Source organism: Echeneis naucrates, chromosome 9, assembly GCF_900963305.1.
Source record: "Echeneis naucrates chromosome 9, fEcheNa1.1, whole genome shotgun sequence".
Lineage (NCBI taxonomy): Eukaryota > Metazoa > Chordata > Actinopteri > Carangiformes > Echeneidae > Echeneis > Echeneis naucrates.
Window position 1 is genome coordinate 13,264,068 of NC_042519.1, and position 25,350 is coordinate 13,289,417.

At 39.2% G+C, this 25,350-nt stretch overlaps 1 protein-coding gene across 3 annotated transcripts in view; it reads left to right on the forward strand.

Annotated features, from left to right (window-relative positions):
* The window catches only part of frmd3 (FERM domain containing 3), a 44,842-nt gene that overhangs the window by 13,506 nt on the left and 5,986 nt on the right, over positions 1-25,350 (forward strand). For 2 of the 3 annotated variants that reach the window (XM_029510247.1, XM_029510245.1), the window contains exons 3-14: positions 191-233; positions 3,353-3,431; positions 5,686-5,783; positions 7,617-7,740; positions 8,766-8,853; positions 9,828-9,916; positions 10,469-10,532; positions 13,086-13,174; positions 14,966-15,040; positions 16,347-16,415; positions 16,603-16,727; positions 24,923-25,160. In XM_029510247.1, the coding sequence (XP_029366107.1) occupies positions 227-233; positions 3,353-3,431; positions 5,686-5,783; positions 7,617-7,740; positions 8,766-8,853; positions 9,828-9,916; positions 10,469-10,532; positions 13,086-13,174; positions 14,966-15,040; positions 16,347-16,415; positions 16,603-16,727; positions 24,923-25,160 (1,145 nt within the window). In that variant the 5' untranslated portion in view covers positions 191-226. Of the gene's footprint in view, positions 1-190; positions 234-3,352; positions 3,432-5,685; positions 5,784-7,616; positions 7,741-8,765; positions 8,854-9,827; positions 9,917-10,468; positions 10,533-13,085; positions 13,175-14,965; positions 15,041-16,346; positions 16,416-16,602; positions 16,732-20,663; positions 20,768-24,922; positions 25,161-25,350 lie in introns of all 3 variants that reach the window. The other variant, XM_029510246.1, reaches the window with a different exon arrangement.

Genomic DNA, 25,350 nt, shown 5'->3' on the forward strand with positions numbered 1-25,350 from the left:
AATATATAATCTGATACGGTTTGCTTACAATGCTGTATCTTCTCACATTGCTGAGTTTCACACATTCATCATTAAGGTCATCGTAGAAAACAGGAAAATATTTTTATTTAACTCATTACAAAGATGATCTGCTCTAACCAATGAGCAGCCTTACTTTGACACTTGTCTTTTCACTTTTTACCCCCCCCAGCACTGGCTGGAGCCCAACAAGCCTGTGGTGAGACAAATGAAGTGTAAGTGTCCCTTCTGTTCCTCTTTGTTTCTACAACAGTGTGCATGGGCTGAACAACATCCAGGGTGAAACATGTGCATGTGTGTTGTCATTGTTGTGTCTATTGTTGTGTATATTTTACATGTGTATGTTTGTTTATGCAATGTGGGCAAGTTTGGATTTATCTCCCCAGGGCCATATTTAGTGTGAGAGGGTCAAGCTCTGCAGTAAACAGACAACACCACAGGGACTGTGATGGGGTCATGGCAGCACACACATATAAAACGTTACTGCGTTTGATCAACAGATCATTTTAAATTTTAAAACACACATTTTAAGAGAGACAAATAACGAATAGTGTGTTCATCCACAGAGATTTAGAATCGGATCATTTCCCCAGATCACAGTGCCATAATACCATTCGCTTAAGATTAAAAACTCAGTTGTCAAACATGAAGAGGTTGCTGTCAGTGACATTTCATGGCACAAGTAGCAGAGAGGGGCACTGAACACCAAGGAGGAGTAACTGAAGTGACAACTTCTCTTTGTCTCATGTAAAGTTGTCAGTTATCAAGACACAAAACTATGACTGGACTGATGTTTAAAAAAAAAGAAAACTTACTGAAGCTGTGTAATTACTCTGAGTAAAATATTTTGGTATTTTTCTTTTCACCCTTGCTAGCCTGTTATATTTTTATCATCCTCAACTCCTCAACTCCATCTCTCTCTTCATGTCTATCTGGAGCTCACCCACCCTTTTAATGACTGTCCTGTTCTTTCTGTCTTGTTATAAATTAATAACGAAGCTATTAGTGGTGAATTCTGCTTCATTAGAACATGTGTACAAGGACAGGCAGGGGGAGGCTGAATGGATCAGTGAAAATCGAGAGGGAGGGGGGAAACGATTGATGAAGAGGACGTGTGTGGATGTCTAATTTAGCAGGGACAGAGAGCGGTCAGTGATGGATAGTAAAGCTAAAGAAAAAAGTCAGATTAAGTCTGAAAAAGTGAAATCAAATGGAGACTGAAGAGACAGATTGAGATGAGAGAAACTGACGGAGTGAGGAAAAGAAAATGAGATCAGAGAGGAGGAATGGACGAAGAGCATTGAATAGAGTCGTACTGACGCATCAGTTCTCCCTGTGGCTGGGTTCCTCTATAATTAGGATGTGTAGCTAGTGTTTCATCTTTGTACGTGCCAACTTGCATGTACAAGTGTCACTTTTGTTAGGGTGTGTGCATACAGTGTGTGTATGAATACAATTGTGCCAATTGACTTTCTCGAAGACATTTTCAGAAAAAACGTCTTGGTCCCTTAAGCCTGAGCAAATAAAAAGCTCATGTTCTTTCGGAGCAGGTGGGAGGATTGTGTCTTTCATATTGCTCAACATGTATTATGTAGATGTTTTTCATAGCTAGGCAAAACCGCAGAGGTTTCCTACTATTAAAGACAGAGTGCTGAGGGCCGTCATAAAGATTTTTGCTCCCAGGTTAGATGTTCAGCTCTCTTCTTCGTCTTACGCCCTATCCTTTCCTCCTCTCTTTAGCTCACCCTTGATGCTCACTTTATACTTATTACTTATATTATTACTTATATTGTATCAGTTTACATCTTCCTTCATATCATCCATATCATATTCAAATAGCTGACATGTTGTCAGCTATTGGAATATGCTCTTGAGTGTCACATTATTCCAACATGTCCCCCTTTGCAAAAACACCATCTGAGTGTCTTAAGTGTAACACAATACAGTTTAGTTAGGACATGATTATTATTAGGTTTTTTCAATATATAGTCAAAATTCAACAGTATTTATTTTTATAAATTTCTTCTTGCCCTTAACATCCTTCATTAATGAAATTATTATTGAAACTATAAACTAATTGATCTTGGTCTTGAATACCTCAATCTTTTGTGGGAGAATAGGAAGCGCCCATTGATCCTAAAAATTATAACTGTACTTATAACTGTATTTCAAGCTCTTGAATAATTGAAAAAGTCTCATGAGAATCAAAGAAGGAAGACACATCCGTTTTCACCAAGCCCTGCAAACTAAACTACAAACTGCATTGTTTGCCAAAGCCTGGTGAAATGACAAACATGTTTTATGCTTCCATTGATAGGATGATTTATCTGTGAACATTTATCTGAGCTTTGTTGTAAGACACATTTAAAAAAATCTTGTATAAGTTATGTTGGTATTAAAGGCAAAGGAAAGTGGTGTCTGGTAAAAGTCAAGTTTTAGCAAGTAAGAATTAATATATGTATTCAGTTTTTTAACATACAATTGTACGTGTCAAAAAAATAATAAATTACATATATTATGTCTAAATATCATGTGTTAATTTCTCGGTGTCAATTCTGCACATATATGCTTGTGCACGTGTGTGTATATGTATATGCAATTTTGTGAGATATGTGAGACTCTATGAGAACTTTAAACTGTTGCTACCCGTTGGTGTGATAAGCACAGACCTGACTGCATTTGTGTGTGTGTGTGTGTATGTGTGCAGGCCTGTGTGTGTCTGATAAGTATGTGCATGTATACTAGTTTTTTCCAGCTAAAATGTGAATGTGTCCTACTGCGCATATTATAACACATTATGCTTAAATCCTCTCCTGCAGCATATCCACACACACACACACACACACACACAAACACAAACACACACACACAAACACACACACACACACACACACAAACACATGCCCCAACTGAATTGAATTGAGGTCCATTTTTTGCTTTGATCTTAAGCCTCAAGTACTTCATTGCTAACGGTGTGTGTGTGTGTGTGTGTGTGTGTGTGCGTGCCTGCAAGCTTGTGTGTGTGTTAGTGTGATGAGTAATTACTGTAATTATCCAATGACTAATCGATATTAAAAGCGCACAGTGATTTCTTTTTTTGTCCCTAACTTCTTTTTCTCTTCACTTTTACATAATCCCCATTACTCCAGTGCAGTTCTTTCTTGTGTTTGTTTATTTTTACTCTCTTCCTTCTAATCATCTGTTTCTGGTTCCTTCCTTTTTTTTATCTCAACTTTCCTTTATGTGGCATTTCTTCTACAGATGATTCTGTCTCCTGAATTCCGTCATTTTTAACCTCTTCTTCTCATCTTTGTGTCTCGTTTGTTTTCAGCAGCTCAGCAGCCATACACCATGTGCTTCCGGGTGAAGTTTTATCCTCATGAACCAATGAAAATCAAAGAGGAGCTTACCAGGTATAACCAACACACATTCAAAAGATTAAGAACAGCTTTGTTACATTGAGATACATTTTCACAAAATTTCAGTCAGTTGACCTTAAATATAATACACCACAAGTATGATAGTCCTTTTTAACATTTTCTTTTTTATTTTAACCATAATCAGTGTGGAAAAACTGAGACAAACAGTTTTCTTTATGAAAAGATTCAAAAATACAATATTCTTGTATTTGTGTGATTGCATAGCAACTTTTCTTTTTCACTACACCAATTGGTCTTCAACTTTTGGCACCATGTACTTTAAATTTTTCATCTATACAAAGATGCCTAAGACTGTTACAGCTTGTTGTATCATGGCCACAAGCTATCCCCTTCACACCCCTTTATATAAGCCATCATGTGGAATAATCAGCGGTTTATACATATTTACCGCCCATTATACTGCCCTCTCTCACACACACACACACACACAGAGTAATAATTGGAGAAGCTGAGTCAGCTGGGACTATGTTCTCTGTTCCATCAGAACTATTACATCCCAACATCTTGGCTTTTGATCAGCCATCATCTCTTTCTTCCCTTCTTGCTAATCTCTGTCTTCATTTCAGCTTGCTCCACTCCAGCTCTCTGTAATTTCATCCCTCCTTCCCTTCTTTTTGACACTCTCTGTCCTTTCTTCCTCCCTCCTCTTCACATCTCTGTCTCTTCCCTCAGGTGTCTCTCCATGACATTGGCACATCTCCCTATTCTCCTCAGATTTCTATTACTTACTTTTTGTTCATTATCAAAGTCATTAAAACCTTATTCTCTTTTTCCCTATTTCCCAGCTACCTCCTTCTTTCCTTCTTCCTCTATACATTTTTCATTCTCCTGTCCTTGCATTTCCACATTTCATTTCCATGTTGTCCTTGACACTATTTCTGTTCATTAGAGTTTATCTTAGAGTCTTCAAAGAGTACCATTGCTCTTAGAGTGTACTGATGTTGAAACAAAATCTGGAAAATTCAGAGGGAACTGCAGTCTGTGATGAAATCACATGGCATGCTCAATAATACGTTTTTTGGGGAAATTTTTTTCATCCTCGAAATCCCGAAACTACTATGATAATATATGTGTGTTGCATATGTCCAGTTTCAAAGATGTTATTTGAAGACTCCTCTTTCATAGTTTTTTTTTTTTTTTAAATAAGTGCAGTTAGAGTAGTGCGGGAGACAGTAGTCCAAGGCTCATCGCACATTTAATGAATGATATCTTCGTAGTATATCACTTTCCTGGCACATTTGAGTTTTAATTCAGCTGTATGGATTAAACCTCATCTCTGTTCCGATTGTATACAATCAAAGTACTGCTGAACTCTACAATTTGAATAATAAACCACAGAGTGGGAAACAAAAAAGACAGTGAGAGGCAAAAGAAAATGGCAATATAAGGCTTCGGTTCTCTATATAACCCCTAATTGACAACACAACATCCCAGAGTGTACTGATGTTGAAACAGAAGTTACAAATTAACGACAGGCTGGTTCATAAAGAAAGAAACATGTGAAACTGCAAGACTGAGACATTAGCTCAGGAAAGGCAATAAAAGATTAGAGCCAGAGAGCGTACCCTCATATGACAAAGAAGATATAAAACACAACTGAGAAGGTCATGTGGGCACACACTAACCCTATTAAAAAAATTTATTTCGCTACAGCTTTTCTCTCCATTCAGTCCTTCACTCTTCCCCTCTGCTGCTGTTTTCAAGTTTCATGACTGACTCATGGCATCTCCTCTGGATATTCATCTGTAACCATGGTAGCAATTACCACACCACTGTCATGTCTGATCTCCGTGGTAACCCACGACAAAATCAGCATGTCAGCAGAATGCCTAATGTAGCCTCCATTGGAGCTGTTTCCATAGTAACTACAGTATCATTCTATGCTACGTGGTACTTGTTTCCATGGCAAGCGCTGTTGTTTTTCTAATTGCCATGGCAACACGGACAGTGATAAGTTATCCATAACTGTAATTTCAGGGGCTTTGTGAATTCCAGAAATTTTTCATGTGATGCTGTCATGATGAAGAGACAACGAGACTTCTTATTTCTAATTGATAATGTTAAAGCATCTAATTTTACAAAACATACATATTTCCTACTTTATTTCTAAAGCCTTCTTGTAGCCCAAACCCTAACCCAACATTTAGTTTGATTAAGAATCAATAAACAGTTCAATGGCATTTTTGGTTTTCTTTTCAACTGTGGACGTGTGTGTGTCTATGTCCAGGTATCTCCTATATCTCCAGTTAAAGAGAGATATCTACCATGGCCGTCTCCTCTGCCCTTTTGCTGATGCTGCATATCTTGGAGCCTGCATCATACAGGGTGAGTCCTGATGACAACCAATGAATTTTCCCAGAGAGTGTCAATCCATCGTATCACTGATATATGATTTATATTTGTAGATCTCCTGTCCAACAGGATACATCAGTATTTAGATCACACTTGGCCTTTTCAATGTATTCACTGGTGAAAGTGCTTATATTACATTATATTACTTATGGAATCTACTGAGGAACAATCTCCACACGCTTTTTCTGAAAGGAGATTCAGATGGAGATTTTATCATCAAATTTGCATAAGTGCCAATGGTTTTTCCTTTCTCTTCCCATCACAACAATCATGATGAGTGCATGCATGCATGCAGCTTTGGGACGGCCTTTGTGAATTGGGATGAATAAAACTGCTCTCTCAAAATATATTCAAAGAAACGAACAGATAAAGCCTGCGTGACACAACTCCCCCTAAAGGAATCCACTCTGACAGCCATGTTACTTGAGTTTTAGATTAAGTTTGGAATTCAAATCAAATCAAATCAAATCAGATTTATTTGTATAGCGCCAAATCATAACAAAGTTACATCAAGGCACTTTACATATAGAGCAGGTCTAGACCAAACTCTTTATAAATTTATTTAAAGAGACCCAACATCATCTATTTTGACTGCTAATCTTCATCTCAAAGTTTTTATAGTGACAGCATATATATTACCAGTCAGAAGTTTGGACACGCTTTCTCATTCAAATGAATATGAAACCTTTGACTGTTAGTGTGCGTGTGTGTGTGTGTGTGTGTGTGTGTGTGTGTGTGTGTGTGTGTGTGTGTGTGTGTGTGTGTGTATATGTGTGTGTGTGTGTGTGTGTGTGTGTGTGTAGCCATTCCCAAGCAGCAATGTATATCCTTGAGATTTTATTTTATGAAACTGATAACTAGTCTTTGTTTCTATGTTCACTTGTTCAGTTCATCCTGTTTTGATTGAACGATGTATAAAGTTAAATTGCCACAGCACACAACTAAGCCAAGTCTGAACAAAAGCACCAAACTAACTCTGACAATCAAACCAATCCCTCCATTTGTCTGGTCTCTGCCTCATTAACTGGCTGCCTTTCAAGTCACCAGCTGCTGTAATCCTACTTTTTAATACACCACAGGATGTACAGTATATGGACTGGGAAAAGAAAGAGGAGAGGATTTTTGTTCTTCAGTTAATTAGCACAAACGGTTAAATGTTGAATCACAGTGCTGAGCCACTTGCTTTCATATGGATTAAGAAAAAGAATTAGTTATAAATGAGCCCATGTTGCTGATACAAAAGTCTCAGAAGTGTGCTAACACACTGATTGGCTCATATCCCCAGAGAGCACAATGAAACTGGCTGAGTTTTCTCAACCAGAGTGTCGCTGAGCATATCATTGGCTACTCTGATTAACAAGGCCAGGTCCCTGTTCCACTTTGCCAGTGTGTTGATTATAGAGGTGGAGAGGAGGTGAAGGATACTGCTTAATTAAACTACAGCTAGGTTTGTGATTGGGCCTTTATTAAGACTAATAATTTGGAACAGATTTAGGAGAGATTTATTGACTGTTAGAACCTGAGGAAAGTAAGGAAATTATGATCTAATATTGGTGTCTGCCTCTGCTCATTCTCCACTCGAACAAAAAAAAAAAAATAGAATGAAAAACAAATAATTTGTTAAAGGAATAGTGTGGCGCTTTTCTAAATACCAATTCTTCTTCTGTTCGTTTGTTTCTTCAACCGCTTATCTGTTTCCAGGTCGCAGGGTCTGTCTTCTGTTCAGGACAAAAATTTATTGTAATTGTTTTTTTTTTTTTGATTTTCTCTTCATTTCCATAATAACATCCTCCCTCATCTTTATAGCTGAACTTGGAGATTATGATCCAGAGGAGCACCCATCAGACTACATCAGTGACTTCAAGCTGTTTCCTAAACAATCCCTCAAACTGGAGCGGAAGATTACGGAAATACATAAGAATGAGCTCAGGTAACACTGTATGTGTGTGATGATGATGGTGACAGCATGGATGCTCACTCCTGTGATCTGTTCTTTCAAAACAGGCTGCACAAACAGCTCTCTCCTTTGCAGAAAATAAAGCAGTTTCTGTCATCCTAGCTGGAGGATGGCAGAAAGCTGGGTTATTAAAAATGTATGTGTGATTACATTTCAGAAGGTATTTCAGTTTTGATTTAGCTAAGTGCTGAAAAATTACACCCTTTTGCGTCCTGCATCTAAATAGTTTTTTTTTTTTTTTTTATAAAACAGGTAGCTCAAATCAAGAGATTTTATTGGTTGATAGTATAGATAGATGTTGTACTCTGCAAAAAGACATAACATGGAAGCAAAATAGCCAAAAATCACAAATTATACCATTCAGGTATTTGCCTGTTGGGTCTGATCATACTGTCAAATTATTATTAATATGTCTGAACTTTGTTTGAGGAAAGAAATTGGCTGTGGAATGAAAAAATTTGATTTGAGTAAAAGAAAATTAATGCACCGAGAGATATCAGTAATTTACCAGGGATATAATGATAGAATTGAAGAAAGATATGCCATATTAAATATTGTATTTTTAATGGATCAGTCAAAGCCCTAAATGAAAGGAGCACATGACTATAAATCCTCACCAGCAGGTCTCATGACTTATATCATGAGGTTTGTGATTGTCAAACTAACAGCAATTATAGAACATCAAAGACAAATCCTTAATTTCCCAGAGTACAAAGGCAGACGATGACAAGTTCCCTCCGTCTGCTCCGACGGCTTTGACCGACACGATTACCAGCATGTAGATTAGTATGGAGACTTCAGGTTATTTACAAATTATTGTAATTTCCATCACCAAAAAGTTTTTTAATGGGTTAAGCATTTTAACCTTGAATGTCTTGTTGAGTAATTGTGTACATCATTCTGGGTCTTGCTTTGTAGCATTTACTCTAATGCGAGATCAAAGCTTCACTTGGTGTCTGATAATTTGTCTTTTTCTGCGAAATTCTTCTCTGTTTTAGGGGACAGTGTGCTGCATTTGCGGAGCTCAACATGCTCCAAAGGGCTCACAGCCTTGAAACATATGGAGTTGACCCGCACCCATGCAAGGTAACATTAGCGAAGGCAGTGCACTCACCCAGGCCTTTTTTCCTTCTCTTCACACCAGAGTTGATCGTGCAGTTGTGTGGAAGTAGAAATTGTGACTCTTGGGCAGTTTTTGCCAGTTACTACTGCACACTTGTCTTCTTTACCCCTTTGTTTGTTTACTCTTAATTTGCTTATTAAATGGCCAAATACACACATGATTAACTTTAAAAAAACAGCAGCTTTTCAGCAAACCTGAGCATGCAGCAGGACAACTGTAACAATGCCTTTGCGCTGTATTGTAATGGATGAAACAGATTGAATCTGATAAAGAAGAGCAATATTTCTTCTTCTCACTCTCTGTGTTCATCTTCCACCCAGTCACAGTGTGAAGTCAGAAAACCCTCTCATGGCCAGCTGTATCAAAGCAAGCTAAACAGATTAACTAGATATTTAAATTTGTCTGTTGGTGAATATCCCCCTTGGCTCCTCTGCTCCAGTTAGTCAGACTGTTTGTGGGGCTGTGGTATCATTTGCATGCAGATCTGTGAAGCTCGAGAAACATAGAAAGTCAGCAAGAAAATGTGGGGAACACAGTGATGAATGGAGAGATATAGAGAGGAAGAGATGTAGACGATGAATGGCCTTGTCAGTCACCGACAGGATCGTGTTGTGTTCGCTCATTCTGGAGTGCTATTCGTTTCATTACATCAAACTCAGTGCATCAGTTCTGTGTGTTCTGCAGCTTGTCCTTGATGCAATTTACTTCAAATTGGGTGGTGTGAAATAAATGGGTGATTTTGTGTGGGTGCCATTACCATGGAGATTATTGATGGCCCACTTGCTCTCCCACTGTTAGTTCACCTGTATCCTATAAAACCATGTACTGCCTCTCACGCTGTGTGTATGTGTGTGTGTGTGCGTGCGTGTGCGTGTGTGTGTGTGTGTGTGTGTGTGTGTGTGTGTGTGTGTGTGTGCGTGCGCCTGTGTGTTTCCAGGACTTTACAGGCTCCACAGCCTTTCTTGGGTTCACAGCTACAGGTTTTGTGGTCTTCCAGGGGAACAAGAGGATCCACCTCCTGAAATGGTACAAAATCATAAAGATCAACATGTGACCTGTGTGTAGTTGAACAAATCTAATCATGGCACACCCCTCCCTCTAAATAATAACAATACAAATAATCTTTGGGATAAGTTGTAATCATAGAGCTGTGTGCCTTTGTATGCTGAAAAAACGGTCCAGTACACAGATATCGTGATAAAAATAAAAAAAGTATAGCATATTTATGTAAGAATAAATGAAGGCATCTGTTTCAGATTGATGCTGTTCATGTTTATGAGTATTTAATCTTAAAGCTGTTGCATCATGGGTCCTCTTGTCTAGTTTGATTTACAACAATTGATTTTTTGTTATAAGAGTAAAATCTGATTTGATACAAATATAGAAAGGAAGTGACACAAAGAGAGAATATTGTCAAAAGATTTGTCAGCAGAAATCACTTTGGATCATCTCTAAGGGTATAACCCTTAGAACAGAAGTTGGCCAATTCTATTTATTAGATTGAATATAATTTGTCTCATTTGAAACTATGATTTTGCTGAAATGTTTAGATCTATTTAATATTGTTGTGTTCGGCAGGGTGGACGTCAGTAAGTTGAAGTTTGAAGGGAAAACCTTCTACGTCATCGGGATCCAGAAAGAGGTGGGTGCAGCGTCGTTCATGCAGCTTCTCCTCGAAACGGTTAAAGACTGAGAACAAAAAGTGCTGTGTAGTTTCCGCCATCATGATGATGAATCGTGCAGTCTTGTTCTGAGGTTGTCATCATCATGCTGACGCGTTAGATAACAACCTTTAACCATTGCTTTGGTGCAGATGCACAGTTCATGTCTGTGTTCATTTGGATTTAGCCCTGAATTAGCGACCTCAACATGTACTAGACATTCTTTTGATTTTCCTTCCTTCCTCCTCCCTTTCTTTTAACCTTTCTTCATCTGTGTTATGTTTACATCAGAAATATGTGCTATGAAACTGTACTGTTTGTGTATGTAATCTGGTCCACCATCACACACACTGTATATGTGTGTCGCTGTTTCAGATCTCCTTAACAGGCAGGATTCACTGTGACAGGATGGTGGGTGTGTTACAACTAAACTCCTCCCTAATGTGTCAGCGGTGGCCCAAATTTGAGACTCCATCACTACACCTGTAAAAAATATATGCATGACAAATCTGCTTGAAACTGATAAGGACAAAAAACACTGATGTAATGCAAAATGACAAATTACAACTGGAACAGGTGTCTTGCATTTGGGGCCCATATTTCATCCATCTCCTCAGTGGTTGTCATCCAGTCTGGAGCTTTGGCAGATTTTGAGCAGCAACTTTGGTGCAAAACCTGCATTTCTTAACTATGGCTGCTTGTGTCTCATAGTGCTGTGAGATGCCTTGAAAATACTTGAAAATGATAATTGCTGTAGTTAAAGTGAGGTTGCTCTTTAATCTACCACTCAGCCAATCAATCAGTCAGTCACTCAGCCAATCAATCTCATAACTGTTCTCTTCATTACAGAAGGTTAAAGCAACTCTCTCATCTCTGCTTAACTTGTCAGTCTGTCTGTATGTTTGTCTGTCTGGCAACTCATGAAAGTCTGAAGATGCAGTTTTATCTTTCTGTCTCTTCTCTCTGTGTGTTAACATAGTCATCACTGGTGAGTAAATACAAGTATCAATAGTCGCACAAAACATCGTTGTACTTAAATCCTCAACTTGACACCTCTCCCTACAGTCCTGCCTCTATAATTGGAGGAACCGTATTCACAGTTTAATGTTCACCATTTGGTTATTTGTGTCATTTTGTTTTACATTATTTTATACAAAAGCTGTCTTCATTGCTGTGTCATTTATCATATCTATTTATTTTCTGACATTTGGCTCATTATTATTTTGATTGTTTGTGGAAAAAAAAGTGTTCTCCTGAGAAACCATGCCACATCATCAAAACAAGCTTCCCAGCTCATCATCACCACTCTAAAGATTATGTGATATTATGAAGCATTATCTTTAAATCTGTCCACGAGGAAATACTTTTGTGTGTGGTTTTGTGTGTGTGTTTCCTGTACGTATTCACATCATTTCTGTAAAGAGATATTTTTCACAGTATTTTGGGATCTGGATCATTTCTTGGGTTGTTGTCCTCCACAATGTCACTGCAGGTCACTGCATGAATTCACTATTTGGTCTCACTTCTGTTATTTAGCCTGGAACACATTAATGTTATTTTCCCACTTTGAGCTGATGGCAGCTTTTCATTGCTTTGTCACAATAAGTCTTCAAATTCCTTTAAATAGCAGTTTATCTTTATTAATCACCCTGTGTCCTTTATTACTTATTGCTATTCAAGCTTAGAAAGAAATGTGTCTTTTGGTTTGACTTACTTGAGAGGATAATAGTTGAAAACTAGATCACAAATTAAAAAATCACATTGATTGAAATATTCTTAATTTTGGTGAACGCTCACATTTTTACAACATGAATTGTAGTATAGTAATAAAGTTTACCTGGTATAATATAGTACGCATTTGCTAATAGTTTGGTAGCAGTTAAGTCACATCATAAAATTTGCATGCAGTCAAAGTGGGACCAAAATTCTGAGCTGATAGTATTTACCCAATCCTGTGGCCACACACATGGACATTGCAGCACATGTGTGTAAACCACAACTCCGTACTTAATGTCAATAAATAATATTCTACACTGTGGGGGCTGAGCAGTATAGCTGACCGTGAGGTTTTAGGATTTAGCTGAATCAGTGTACAGATATCCGAAGTCCCAATGGTTTTTTTTTACACAAAATTTATAGACATGGTAACACATGGTTGTTGCTTTACAGTAACCCACTCCCGTGTTATCGACCTGATGGTTTCCTCTCTCCCTCTCTCGCCCATCTCCTCATCCTCCATTGTTGAGCAGCATTGATCTGGTATCTCATATTACCAGACACAAGACCGAAAATTAGGCATTTACAGGAATACACCCCTCCTCTTCCTGGTCCACAACCACCCGTGTCCTTAGATAAGACAGTTTCACTGTTGTGGCCAACTCAGTATATCCCTCTTACATCTTGCGAGGCTTACTGTGTGTCTTCAGGTCTGTGGGTCAGCCTTTTGCACAGCCCCCTCTCATCATGTTCAACACTTCTCAGTCTCATTTCCTTTCCTTCTTTTTCATCCTGTGTCTTTTTCCTTTTCTGTACAGAAGAAACTGGTGTTGACATTTCACACCTCAACCCCTGCAGCGTGTAAGCACTTGTGGAAGTGTGGTGTGGAGAACCAGGCCTTTTACAAGTGAGTCTGCCATGCATTTACACACAAGCTGGTATTAAACTGAGAGACAGTTTAATCAATTTTGATTACATGAATACACATAAAATAAGCAGACACAATAGAATTTAGATTTACCACAAACTAAAATTACAAACTGTTGAAGCTGCTACCCCCACAACCTGACCCCAGATAACCAGATGAAGATGGATGGAATCACATTTAAGCTGGTGCTGATCTGAACCTTCTTTCACGTTCCACTATTTTAACCTTATTTTACCACAGCACTGTAATAATATGCTGTAGTCCTTCATTAGGGAGCAGCTGATTGCTCCAAGGTTGTTGCTCTCATCTGCGGCAACTATTGACATTTGCGGTGTGTCACGAATGGAAGCAAGCTTGGGGTCAACAAGATGGGTGAGAAGGGCGATTCAGGTCATCATGGGTAAATCAAAGGTTCAAGCAAACAAACTGAGAAACTTCTTTGCTTGGTGATGGTTCAGTGGGAATATCAGAAAAGTAATTTCTTGCACTTGATAACAGTACAGAAGCAGAGGAAGTTGTCATGCCCATGATCACAGTGATTGTGCTGTTACGCGTGACATCATCCGAGAAGCTCTCCTCCTTTTCCCATGAACTTTTCCTGAAATTAGAGCATGTACCTTCTACGTGCACCGATGGAGATAAAACCACGACTCAGCCCTCTGGAGACTAGGGACATTGAAGGACACAGTAGTTCACCCAGTTTGATAAACGTACATCAAATTATTCATGACATTGTACAAAAGAATAAAAAAAAAAATATGTATATCAATTTACAAGCTGTCAGTTAGGTCCTGTGATCCTCATCAGCAGATGGGGTGGCCAGGAAATGTTTGTTTTGCTCTTTAAACAGCAGGTAAAACAAAGTGAAGGAAATAGTAAAAGATATTGTAATGAAGAAATATCCACCTGGGAAGGCTCTGAGGACAAACTGCTGGCTTTAGCCAGATGTCAGATGCATTGTCCTGTTGACATTAATTCAAAGGCTGCTTTGTGATCTCCTCATGGCGTCCTTCTTCTGCCAGATACAATCTGAAAATCCACTGTCAATCATCTGCAGTATCTTCTGTATACAAAATACAATTTCTAAGGCCTACATTTCCTAACACTGTTCACTCAAGTTCTTTATAAATATTTTTGCATATTTGCAACCACTTCATATATTGATCATCTTGTTGAAACACAAGCATTTAAAATTATTTTTACAAATGGGAGACACATTGATGAAGTAATAAAAGTTTCCTGACAACAGCCCTGGCCTGTGTAACTCCGGATATTGACTTTCTAATGACAGCAGCTCATGTTACTCTGAGCGGTGGACAGAGAGGGAGGCTATGTAATCTCAGGGATCAGACAAGCGTCAGAGCCCGTTAATCAAATCAAAGTGAATTGAGTTTGAAAATGGCAGCCAAACAGAGCTTTGAGGATATGCAGCCTCTAACTGGTTCTGTCACACACACAAAGTAAAATGAATGTGTGTGTCTGCACTCTGGCACCATCTCTGCCTGGTTGAAAATGATACTTGATCCTGAACAAAACAAGAAGGTTCAAGCAACAGCATGAACTTTTAAACCTGCAGTTATTCCTTTCCCTTTGGCCTTTTAAGAAGCTAGGTTTGTATACAGCCAGCCAGCCAATGGTGACGTGCTACCTAATATTGAGAAGTGGATGTGGTAAGCATTACTGTAATAAAACAAGTCCATAAAAGAATGCATTGGATGTGTTGTCCTTCAGATGCATCTCTTTGTGTTTCTTCCTAACTCTCTCTGACAGATGTGCAAAGTCGAGTCAAATCAAGACAGTTTCCAGCAGTAACATCTTCTTCAAAGGCAGCAGGTTCAGATACAGGTGAGACAATGTTCAAGCTAGTCTACACAAGAGTGGGTGTGTGAATATATTTTCAGAGAATGAGAGACAGAAGTTTGATGGTTAAAGATGTGTGAAAAAGAAGAGATGGGTAGGGGAGATATATGTGAGAAGAGTTGGGAAACAGGGGCAAAGAAAAAAACAAGGGATGACCCCAGTTGTTAACTATTCAACTATTTGCTGCCAAAGTGCAAAAAAATCACCAAATTTCCAGAATCATAGTCCTTTTGTCCCGATCTTAACTGTTTCGCATATTGGCTTACCTTGAGTGTCTATGATTCACTTGCTCAGATATCACAGGAACATAAATATGTCCTGGAAGCCATTTTAGCCTCCAATTTCATTACAGACAAGCCTCTTTACCAGGCTTACTCTTCGGTCTGCTCCATTTCATCAGCTAGCTAAAGCAGTTTGGCTTGAGGGTCAGTCATGAGTAATGGCATATTGTACAGTTTGTTCTGATATATATGGGAATTGGTCACTTAAGTGGAAGAAGATTTGTGGATTTGGATCAATTTATTCAATCATATTCCAGCATTGGCATACATTTACCAGCACACAGTGTTGATGTGAATGTCCTTGAGCTATCAAATGTCTGTCTACCACCCCAGATATTTCATTTCCACCCTCCAATTTATAACCTAACCATCTGACCAACAATAGACTAATGTGTATGATTCTAGATGCTGGCTCACACCAAGGGGGTCAAAGTTATGAGACATTACTCACCCAACAATCGGATGAATAGAGCTACTGGCCCTGCTAGTGGGAACCTGGCTTCAGAAACACAAACAAAACAAAGCAAAACCAGTAAAATAAAATAAAATCATCATTTTAATGCTCTGGGAGTCACCACTAATATTATCTGTTGCAAGTTCCTCCTTAACTTCAAAAATCTATTATTACTGACAAGGACACAATGAAAAACATCACATGTAATGGGATTAGGCCAGGTATTTCAATTTGATTGTTTTTTATTATTATTATTATTTTCAGTCACACGTACGTCAATCCATCTGTAGCTCATAGACCTCCCATAGGCCTTATTTTTAAAACAGTAGATGATTGATCTCTCTATCGACTTTTATATTTGATGTAACCGGTCGATGTTACCTACTGAATGCTTTGTTCTTCCACTGTTCTTTCAATGAATTTTAAACAAAAAATGTTGTGACGCTCTTTATAATTTAATAATAAAAAAAAGCAAAATAAAAAAGAAAAGACAGTATTTCCTCTGCAGGTGCAGCTCTTTGTCTTTCTTGCAATGACTCTGTGCTTCCTCTGTTAGTGGAAGAGTAGCCAAGGAAGTGATCGAGGCCAGTTCAAAGATTCAGAGAGAGCCGCCGGTAGTACGCAGGTAAGGAAACATGGCAAATCTTTCAGGCAAACAGTTCACAACATCATTATTGTTATGGCCTGCTTCCCTTTTTACAGTTATACATTTCTACTGAGAATTAATCTAATTATCATCCCTTTACCGAATTCAACATTTACAAGGAAAGCTTGTGAAAATATGCAACCAAGTGCCAACCTTGTGTTTTCAGAGTCCAGTTTGGTCAGAGTCGAAGTTTTAACTCATTGAGCCATAAAAACCTCATCATGAACATGGAACCTCTGGTACCTGCACTGCCCTCCACCAACGAATACGAAGAGACAGCCGCAGATAATGGTAAGCTATAACTCGTTCTGCAACACACACATACTGTACACACAAGCAGACACACTCTCTTGCCATAGACCTCTGGAAAGTCACATGGGATCTCCTGAATGTAGGAGGAAGCACATGGACATGCACAACGCTCAGACACAGTGCGTTAATTGAGCAGCTGATGCTCCCATCCCTCCATCAGTCCTGTCTCCCTGGAGACACCAATCACAGGATGCTAAAAATATCCCTCCCATGATCCTCCCTCAGGATACCACCATGCCTGTGTGTGTGTCTGCGTGTCCATGGTTCTGAATTTGTGTGTGTTTTATAGGGGAAGCTGCACTGTGTGACATCACGGAAACAGAGCCACAGACCCAGCTTGTGTGATCGTTAGGAAAACTCAATTAGAAGTTATTTTGTTGTCTCCAGGGGCCCTGTCTCTGTTTATACCCATCTATGCTTCTGGGTACTCGTGGAAACTTCTGTTTGTTAATTTTCCGATACAGTATACAGCTATTTGTCAACATTTGGTGGTTTTAATCATTCAGTGACTGCAGAATAAAAGGGAAAGTCAACAACCTCTATTTATTGGGTTTATTTTGAAAATTTCAACCTTCAAAATCAGGTATTACTGGCAGAGGCAGGATTACATAGGCGTTTAACAGGATAACAAGTCTTCTTGCTGAATGATATTTTAGTTATGTTATCCTTCAGCTAGCCTGTTGACACCTGGCTCACAGTTACACTTTTCTCCCCTGGTGTGTGTTTTATAAGGTGGCAAACGCAGCCATGGAAAAACTCAATGAAGCAGCACAGAATAGTTTGTGTTTTAAGGTTTTTTTCTCCGGGACACCACCTTCCCAGAGAAGAATTACATTTTTGCACGTCCTTCATCTCTTTGGCTTTTCCCCTTTTATTATTATCCCTGACCCCCTCAACTGTGATCTATTATCTGATTGAAGCATAAATCTTGAAGAAGAAAAAAACAGATAGGGAAGAGCAGGAGGTACAAAAGGTACAAAAGTAACCTTGAGTATGAGAACCTTGATGGAGAGGTGGAGAAAACAGATTGTTGGTCTGAGAGAATGAACAAAGCTTAGAAATGTAATGTGACACTGCATGGGTGAGGTGTGTAAGGCAAAGCATGATGTTATAGTGCATTTAAGATCATATTACAGAGAAAATGCAAACCCACATGAGTGCATATAAGATATATGTGTATATATACATATAAATATATTGATATCATTTATAAGAATACAACCTCATAAGCACCAGGTAGAAATGGAGGGATGTCACACAGCACTCATCTTTGCCAATATGACGGATGTTCAACTACCATTTAAAAAACAATGTTTACTCATGAAGAAACCCTAATCCTCACCCAAAGCAGAACAAGTGGAAGTGTGTTTTCAAAACCTTTGTGCTGTTTGAAGATTCACTTTCAAGCTGAGTCACCATAGACAAGAGTTAGAGTAGCCTGTAGCTTGAGAAACTAAATGGCAAAGAGGAGATTAAAACACTCACCACTCATTGTGAAATTTATTACAGGGAGAGCACAGTACTGTATGTGAATGTACAAAAACATTTTTATCAGCTCAGCCCTGTTTATGAGAACTAACTCCTACTACCTACACAAATGTTTCCACTCATCTCCTCCACTGTGTAACACATAATCTTGTTTTCATTGTCTTTCATCAACATTTACTATCCATTAGCTCCTTTCCTCCATCTTTAACACCCCTCCTTCATTCCTCACCTTTTTCATTCTCTCACATTGACCCTAGCTCAGCTATTTAGATCCTCACACATGTACAGTACAGTCAGGCCGTAGTTTATCACTCTCCTCAAACTGCTGATGGACCTCTTCTCTCTCGCTTCTTCGAGTAGAATTTACAGCCGTCTTGTCACTTTCCCTGCCTTCTCTCTTTTGTTCTGTCTTCCTTTTTCTCATGTCCCCTCAACCCATTTAAAGTGAAATCAATTCTCTCTTGGCTCAGGGTCAAAGAGCTGCAGCAGTAGCCGCTGTATCAGTATCAGCTGTCTCCCTTTGTTGCTTTGGGAGGGGCAGGAGGTACTCATCAAATCATGTCCTGACAGGATACAGGCTGAGTAATGGCTTGAGAGTCAGAGTGAAAATGTCTTGACTACCTACAGCATCTTCTGTCACTGCCCTGACTGCTGCTTAGTAAAACAGAAAATGTGTTAGTTGTTTATTACCTTTGAAATAGTTTAACTGTACAACCATGGAGGAATATTAATAAACCACTAATGGAGAAATTGAGTGGTTGCTCGTCTTTGTCTATCTTTATATGTTTTGTCTGCAGTTCCTAATCAGGTAATGTTGTGCTGAGTACATGTTGCTTTGAACCACTATCATACAATGTGTTGATGAGCTAAGACTATTTTAAAAAGAACATGTTGCTGTGTAAATATACTAACGTACAGTAAGCAACAAATTTTACAAGTTAAGAGAACAGCATTCATCGTTAGTGAGACTCCTACTGAAATCATTTGTGAAGTCGGTTCTGTACATCAAGTAGTTGTCTGGATAACTTAAAACAGGAGCACAGGAAGATGGAAAAATCCTGCTGACTTTGATATCTGCAAACAGTTCATTGCATGAAGTGGATGCACTTTTTGGTCATTTCTATTACTTTTTGAAATTGACATGAAAATCTTTGAAGCAAACCTACAGTACAGGCCAAAAGTCTGGACACACCTTCTCATTCAAATGAATAGGAATGTACGTCCAAACTTTTGGCCTGTACTGTACTTCACCCAGCCACTGGCCAGATGAGAAAGTTTTTGAAGCTATCTGTGTCTGTGTATATGGATGCAATACCTTGAACGCATACAAGAAGGATTGTGCAAAAACATGGTTGGACGACACATGATCCAAATTAGTTTGAGTATAACCAAACCTTTGAGGAGTCAAATGCTGACTGTTTTAAGAAGGTGCTACAAGGACTTTGGGATAAAGTGTTCTCAGGAGATGGTCTAAGATCACCGTCTATATTCAGAGCTCTAATCTCAGCCATTAGAAGGGAAACAGGAAGCTGAACCAAGGTCAGTGCTGACCTTGTTGTGTTTGCACAGCTTGTCCCCTTTCTATCTACTAAAATCCATACACACACACACACAGAAAGATAGAGAGGAAAAGAAAGGTTGTGCTGAACCTAAAGTTATTAGTTAAGGTTGTTTCATATGTCTTTCTGTCTTTATTGATATTGTGTCTCATATTTCAGGCTTAATCCACACAACACCAAAGACTTCACATGTCAGCTCTTGTCAGTGATGCACTAAGGCTTTTCTCAAACAAACTGGTGTACTATTCATGTCAGGTTAGTGGTTAGTGGATTTTATCCCCTCCCAACACACTTGCCTATGATCAAAAGTGAGCTTGGATCTTTTTTTTGGCTGGAGGTTTTTGTGTGATGAAGGTCACATGTCTGTCAGTGCTGGAGACATTTGTGGAGAGAAACAGAAATGCGTGTCGTTGAAAGAGGAAATATGCAGATTAAGATAAAAACAGAGTTAAATAGAGGAAAAGAAAATGATCCGTATCCTACCATGGGTCAAGCCTGCCCCTCTCTAATCAGAGTTAGATTAGCGGCCCCTTTGCAGCCAGAACCACCTGGTTATATATAGAAACTGAAGCTTTGGGTGTTATCCTCCTCTAACGCCCCAGCAGTCTTTGTTAAATCGCTGACATTCATAGGCAGGCCCACCATGTCTGCTCATCAGAGAGAGAGAATGTGCCTGGGGTACATCTCTCACCATCTCACTCGTTGTGTATGTATAGCCATGTGTGTGTGTGTGTGTGTGTGTGTGTGTGTGTGTGCGCTCTTACCCATCGTAGCCTCAAGAGCTCAGCTGGCAGCCCGCTCAGTCAGTGTGGGGGTCTTGCTGCAGACAGCTGGTCTGAATGATGGAACTTCTTGAGCGCAGACACAGCAGTGATGTCGGGGTTGGCCTCATACAGAGTAGTGTGGCGCTGGGAGGCAGTGATCAGCCCAGTGTAGGCGACAGCCATAGCTTCGGGATGCAGGGCAAAGCAGGCCAACATGGGTTGGACATAACCCCTGAGAAACTAAAGGATGAGGAGATGAAAGAGGGACAAGCCGGGCCTCTTGAAGTGTTCTACGCTGGGGAGGCCACAGAGGAGCGCTCACCCTCCATCGTAATGGCAGAGGCCTTGAGGTGCCAGGTGAAGATAACAACACGGCGTAGTCTGCATCTACGCATAGCCAATCATACAGCACGGGACGTTTATGTACGACTGGTGGGTCACGGGGGACGCATCAGTGGAAATACACTGGAACAGAGTAAGATGACATGGAAAAAGCACAAGTACATCAACAGATATACAAAGTAATATGTGTTTTGTTTGGTTTTTCTTTTCCGCTGCTTTCTTAACTTAAATGGCATTCAATGAACTTTATCTAAGCTGTGTCTGTTACTTAAAATTCACACATTACATAAGGACTAAAGAACAGAGGGCGATGCATTTTTATAGAAAATTGTGTTTTTACAGAAACTTTCTACTTCTACAGAACATTTCTAAAGAAACACTCTATAGAAAGTTACTGAAGAAACACTTTTCTACATTTCTATGTATGTACAAATGTGTGAGCTAGTTTAGACCAGTAGGGTTGACAGATCTGTTGTGGCAACCGCATGGTGCAAACTCTAAATGTGATCTGTCAAATATCCTGAAACTCTCAAGAGAACCTTTCTCTTGTGTGTGGTGTGTGTGTCATTTGATTCAGTAATAGGCCACAAAGCCACAGTATGCTTTGACGAATACATTAAAGCTTGCTCTATGTGGTTAAAATTGAGACTTTTTTAAATTGAGGTTTCGATAATTTAGAGCGTATTTAGGAGAGAAGCAGCTAACAATTTGTTAGCTAATGTTACGACTGACAATGCTGACAAATTAATTCATAATATGGGTAAAGGCAAGCCAGCTAGTGTTGTCAACCTAAAATGTTATCATGTAACCAGTGAAAACAGAACGTGGTGTAACATCATGTTACTCAAGTCAAGCTGACTTACCCATGGATGTGTGAAACTGAGACATTCAATATATGATTTGTCTGCAGCTACAGTAACACATTCAGTACTCTTACTCTATGCCATTACTCCACCATACCATTGCACCATACCATTGCATTTCCACTATAGGACTGTTCACAGAATGTGTAATTCACAGACTTGTTTGATGAACAATACATTTGTGTCAGTAGGGGGAAGTAGTCACAGTTTAATTTGTAAAAAATCTCCCGAAGTCCTTACTACTTAGGCGTAAATGTATGAATGGTCCACTGAGGCTGTAGCTGTCAGTGTGTCAGTCTGGTTGTTGTTTTCTTCTATTAATGATGAATGATGGGAGGTTCTACTGTGATTGATGCTTTTTCTCTGTGTGTGTGTTTACATACAATCTCTCCAAGCCTTGTGAATTGGAATGGAATGACACTTGTGTGAAGTGTCGAGAATGTGTTTGTGATGAGTCACTTATGTAGTGATGTTGCAGCTTTATCAACAAGATTAGCAGCTTACTTGGATGCAAAGTTGAGATAGCTGCCATCCATTATATTGATGCAAAAAGGGACTGTTTCTTTAGATCTTCTTTAAAAGAACTTATCGGCAGAGGTGGACAGAGTACACAACTTCACTACTTGGGTAAAATTACAGATACTCCTTATCAAATATTACTCCAATACGAGTAAAAGTAGCTTCATCAAAATATTACTTAAGTAAAAGTTTTTGTTTTTTTTAATTAAAAAAAGCTTTATTGTCATTATACAACACACTGATGCGATTGTGCCAGTTAAAGAGGTCCTAAAGAACCGGTCTGTGGAGGGGTCCGGTGCAGTCTCTAGATGGACTAACCCAACCCCCCCCCTAAGCCCCGCCCCTCTTGGTTACTGTTGCTATGTTAGGCTGTTTTTTGTTGTCTGAAGTTTGGTAGAAAAATGTCCAGTCAGCATCAGTCCGGTGAGCAGAAAGGAAAAGAAAGAAGAATAAGAAAATAAAGGGTGAAGAAATTTTCTGAACAAATGTTTTTAGAAAATGTGGTGACGGTGAAGCTGGGAAGATAAACGTAGAGCAAGGTAAGAAACAAGCTAACATGCAGTTAGCTTGTAACGTAAGCTCACTGGACAGCTCTAATGCTAACGTCCATTAGCCTAGCTTGTATTAAAGCCCGACACAAAACATTATTTTAGACAGAAACAGCAGAGTTTGGTAGCTCCATCATAGAGTAGAGGGCTCCAGCTGCAGTCATGTATTAATTAATTAATTACTTTTTGGCGTTATTTCTACACAAAGATATTGACCGCAGATTTAGGAGAAGTTCTCCACCTTCAACAACACACACAAGGACCGGGACATTTCTCGTTGTTAATGTTTTGTGTGTGTGTGTGCAGAAAGACAGACCTGTATTCAGCTGTGACTGATGAGGAGTTGGACCGTGTTGTCAGTGATGTCCACAGAAGACATCCAAACTCTGGATACAAGCTAATGCGTGTTCCAGGTAATAATACGGCCACGATGAAGAAGGAGCCGATTGTTATGGAGAAATAATCCAGGCAGGATGAGGATTATACATCGTGGACATATTCTTAACTGGAACAAAAACAATTACAATTAAAAACAAACAGTAATGTTAGACTAGCGCAAAGCAGGGAGTAACAAGAGCATCAATAGAAATATAATGGAGTAAAAATAATCAAAAAGATCAAAAATAATATTCAAGGAGAGTACAGATACCCAAAACTGTACTTAAGTACAGTACTCAAGTAAATTTACTTTGTCCAGTTAAGTTAAAATACAGGGTTTGAAAACACTACTCCACACTTGCACTGTGGAGGTGTCTGCGTGTTCATTCAGAGCTTGTATGTCAAAGATGAACTGGTCTGTTAACACTTTCATAACAGGGGAAAACCCTGTTCTGTGTGCATGTGTGTGGCAACCACCTCATAATCACCTCTAAGGACCAGTCTGCAGGCCAGAGAGAGGGAAAAACAGTGACTCACTTACTCTGTTTTGTCCTTTGCTCTGTCTTTTCTATTTGATCAGAATAAGTTTATGCCTCCTTTGGTTCACTCACTCGTTTCTGCTGACTCTGTTTCCATGGTAGCTGCCACCACTTGCTCTGCAGGTTTTCCTTGCCCTTGCTCCTTACCCATTAATTTAGTAGTGTTTGAAAGAGTTGGCATGGGAACAGAATAGTGATTTTTTTTTTTTTTTTTTTTGTTGTCAGGTTTCTGATGCTTTTCACCAGCACAGACCTCACCAGTATGTTCTTAGATATTGACCTTTCTGAGACATGTAAGCTACACACAGATTTGTTAAATGGTTTATTCTTTTGCTGTATGACTGCTGTTGTTGTCGTGTTATTTTTAGAACGTGTATGACTCTTTTGGTTCATGTGTGTCAGACAATAGGGATCATAGTAATTTTGTGTGTGTGCATGTGTGTGAGATCAAAAGTGTGGATATGAGCGGTGTTGAAAAGCTGAGTCACACATCACGGGACATTGACCCCTCCCGCTCCTACTTAATCCATAGACAGCTGGGCATTCACACTCACAAACATCCCACATTGTCAGATTCATGGCATTTGCTGAGGCATCAGAGATGTCTGAGAAATTTTTCATTAAGTCAACACCTCAAAGTGACGCTCAAACGGGGCCATGAATCACCTCACAGCCTGAACTATACCACTCATCTACATCGTTATTTTCCCCTGCCAGGAGCTTCAACACGCATTTGGATCAAAGACATCACTGTTATTTGCCAACAAAACACCAGATAGATAAGTTTTCATCTTCAAGTCAGTATTACATGTCAAATCTGTGCTCGCTCTATTCTTGAGAAGTAGAGGTCTGCCATCATGTGGCTCATATGTTCAACTACAGAATAAAACTACAGTTATACATACAATATAAAAGCTATTTATTTATAGCTTTTGTATATGGAGCACATTTTCTATTGTTAATATGTACACTGGAACACACATCAACAAAATACTATATTAAAAAGTTATTTCAATCCTTGGAAATTATATTTTTGGCGCTGATACCATTTCACTGTATTTTTTCCCTCTGAAAAATTTAGGATTTTTCTACATCAGTCTATATCTTCTTTAAGGGATGATACACTCAACCACAGGATACAGTATAATCTAAAGCAAAGTCCTTTTTTCCTCAGGTCTTATTGCCGTGAAGGACTCAGTTCCTTTGTCACCTCTCAAACCTTCAGCCGCACCCTCAGACACAGACCAACAAACTGCTGAAGGAGGAAACTCTGCTTTGACCAATGATCTGCAGCTTCCTCACGTTTCCATGGAAACATCAAATCTCCGATCACAGGCACCCAAAGCTGAAGATGAAATGGAGGAAGATGACGAGGCCAGCGGAGCGCTCACCATTTCCGAGCTCGTCTACAGGTCCTTTAAGTTTTATAACCAAATTATTCAAAGCAGCTACAGTTTGATCATTCATTTTATTATAGCAAAGTGTCATAACTCAAAATAGAGGTGCATTAAACTCATTAGCCTGATGATTTTCTTCAGGAGCTGGTGGTTGCAGCCAAACCAGAGGTAGCAGTAGTAGAGCATTGCATTTGATGTTTCACAA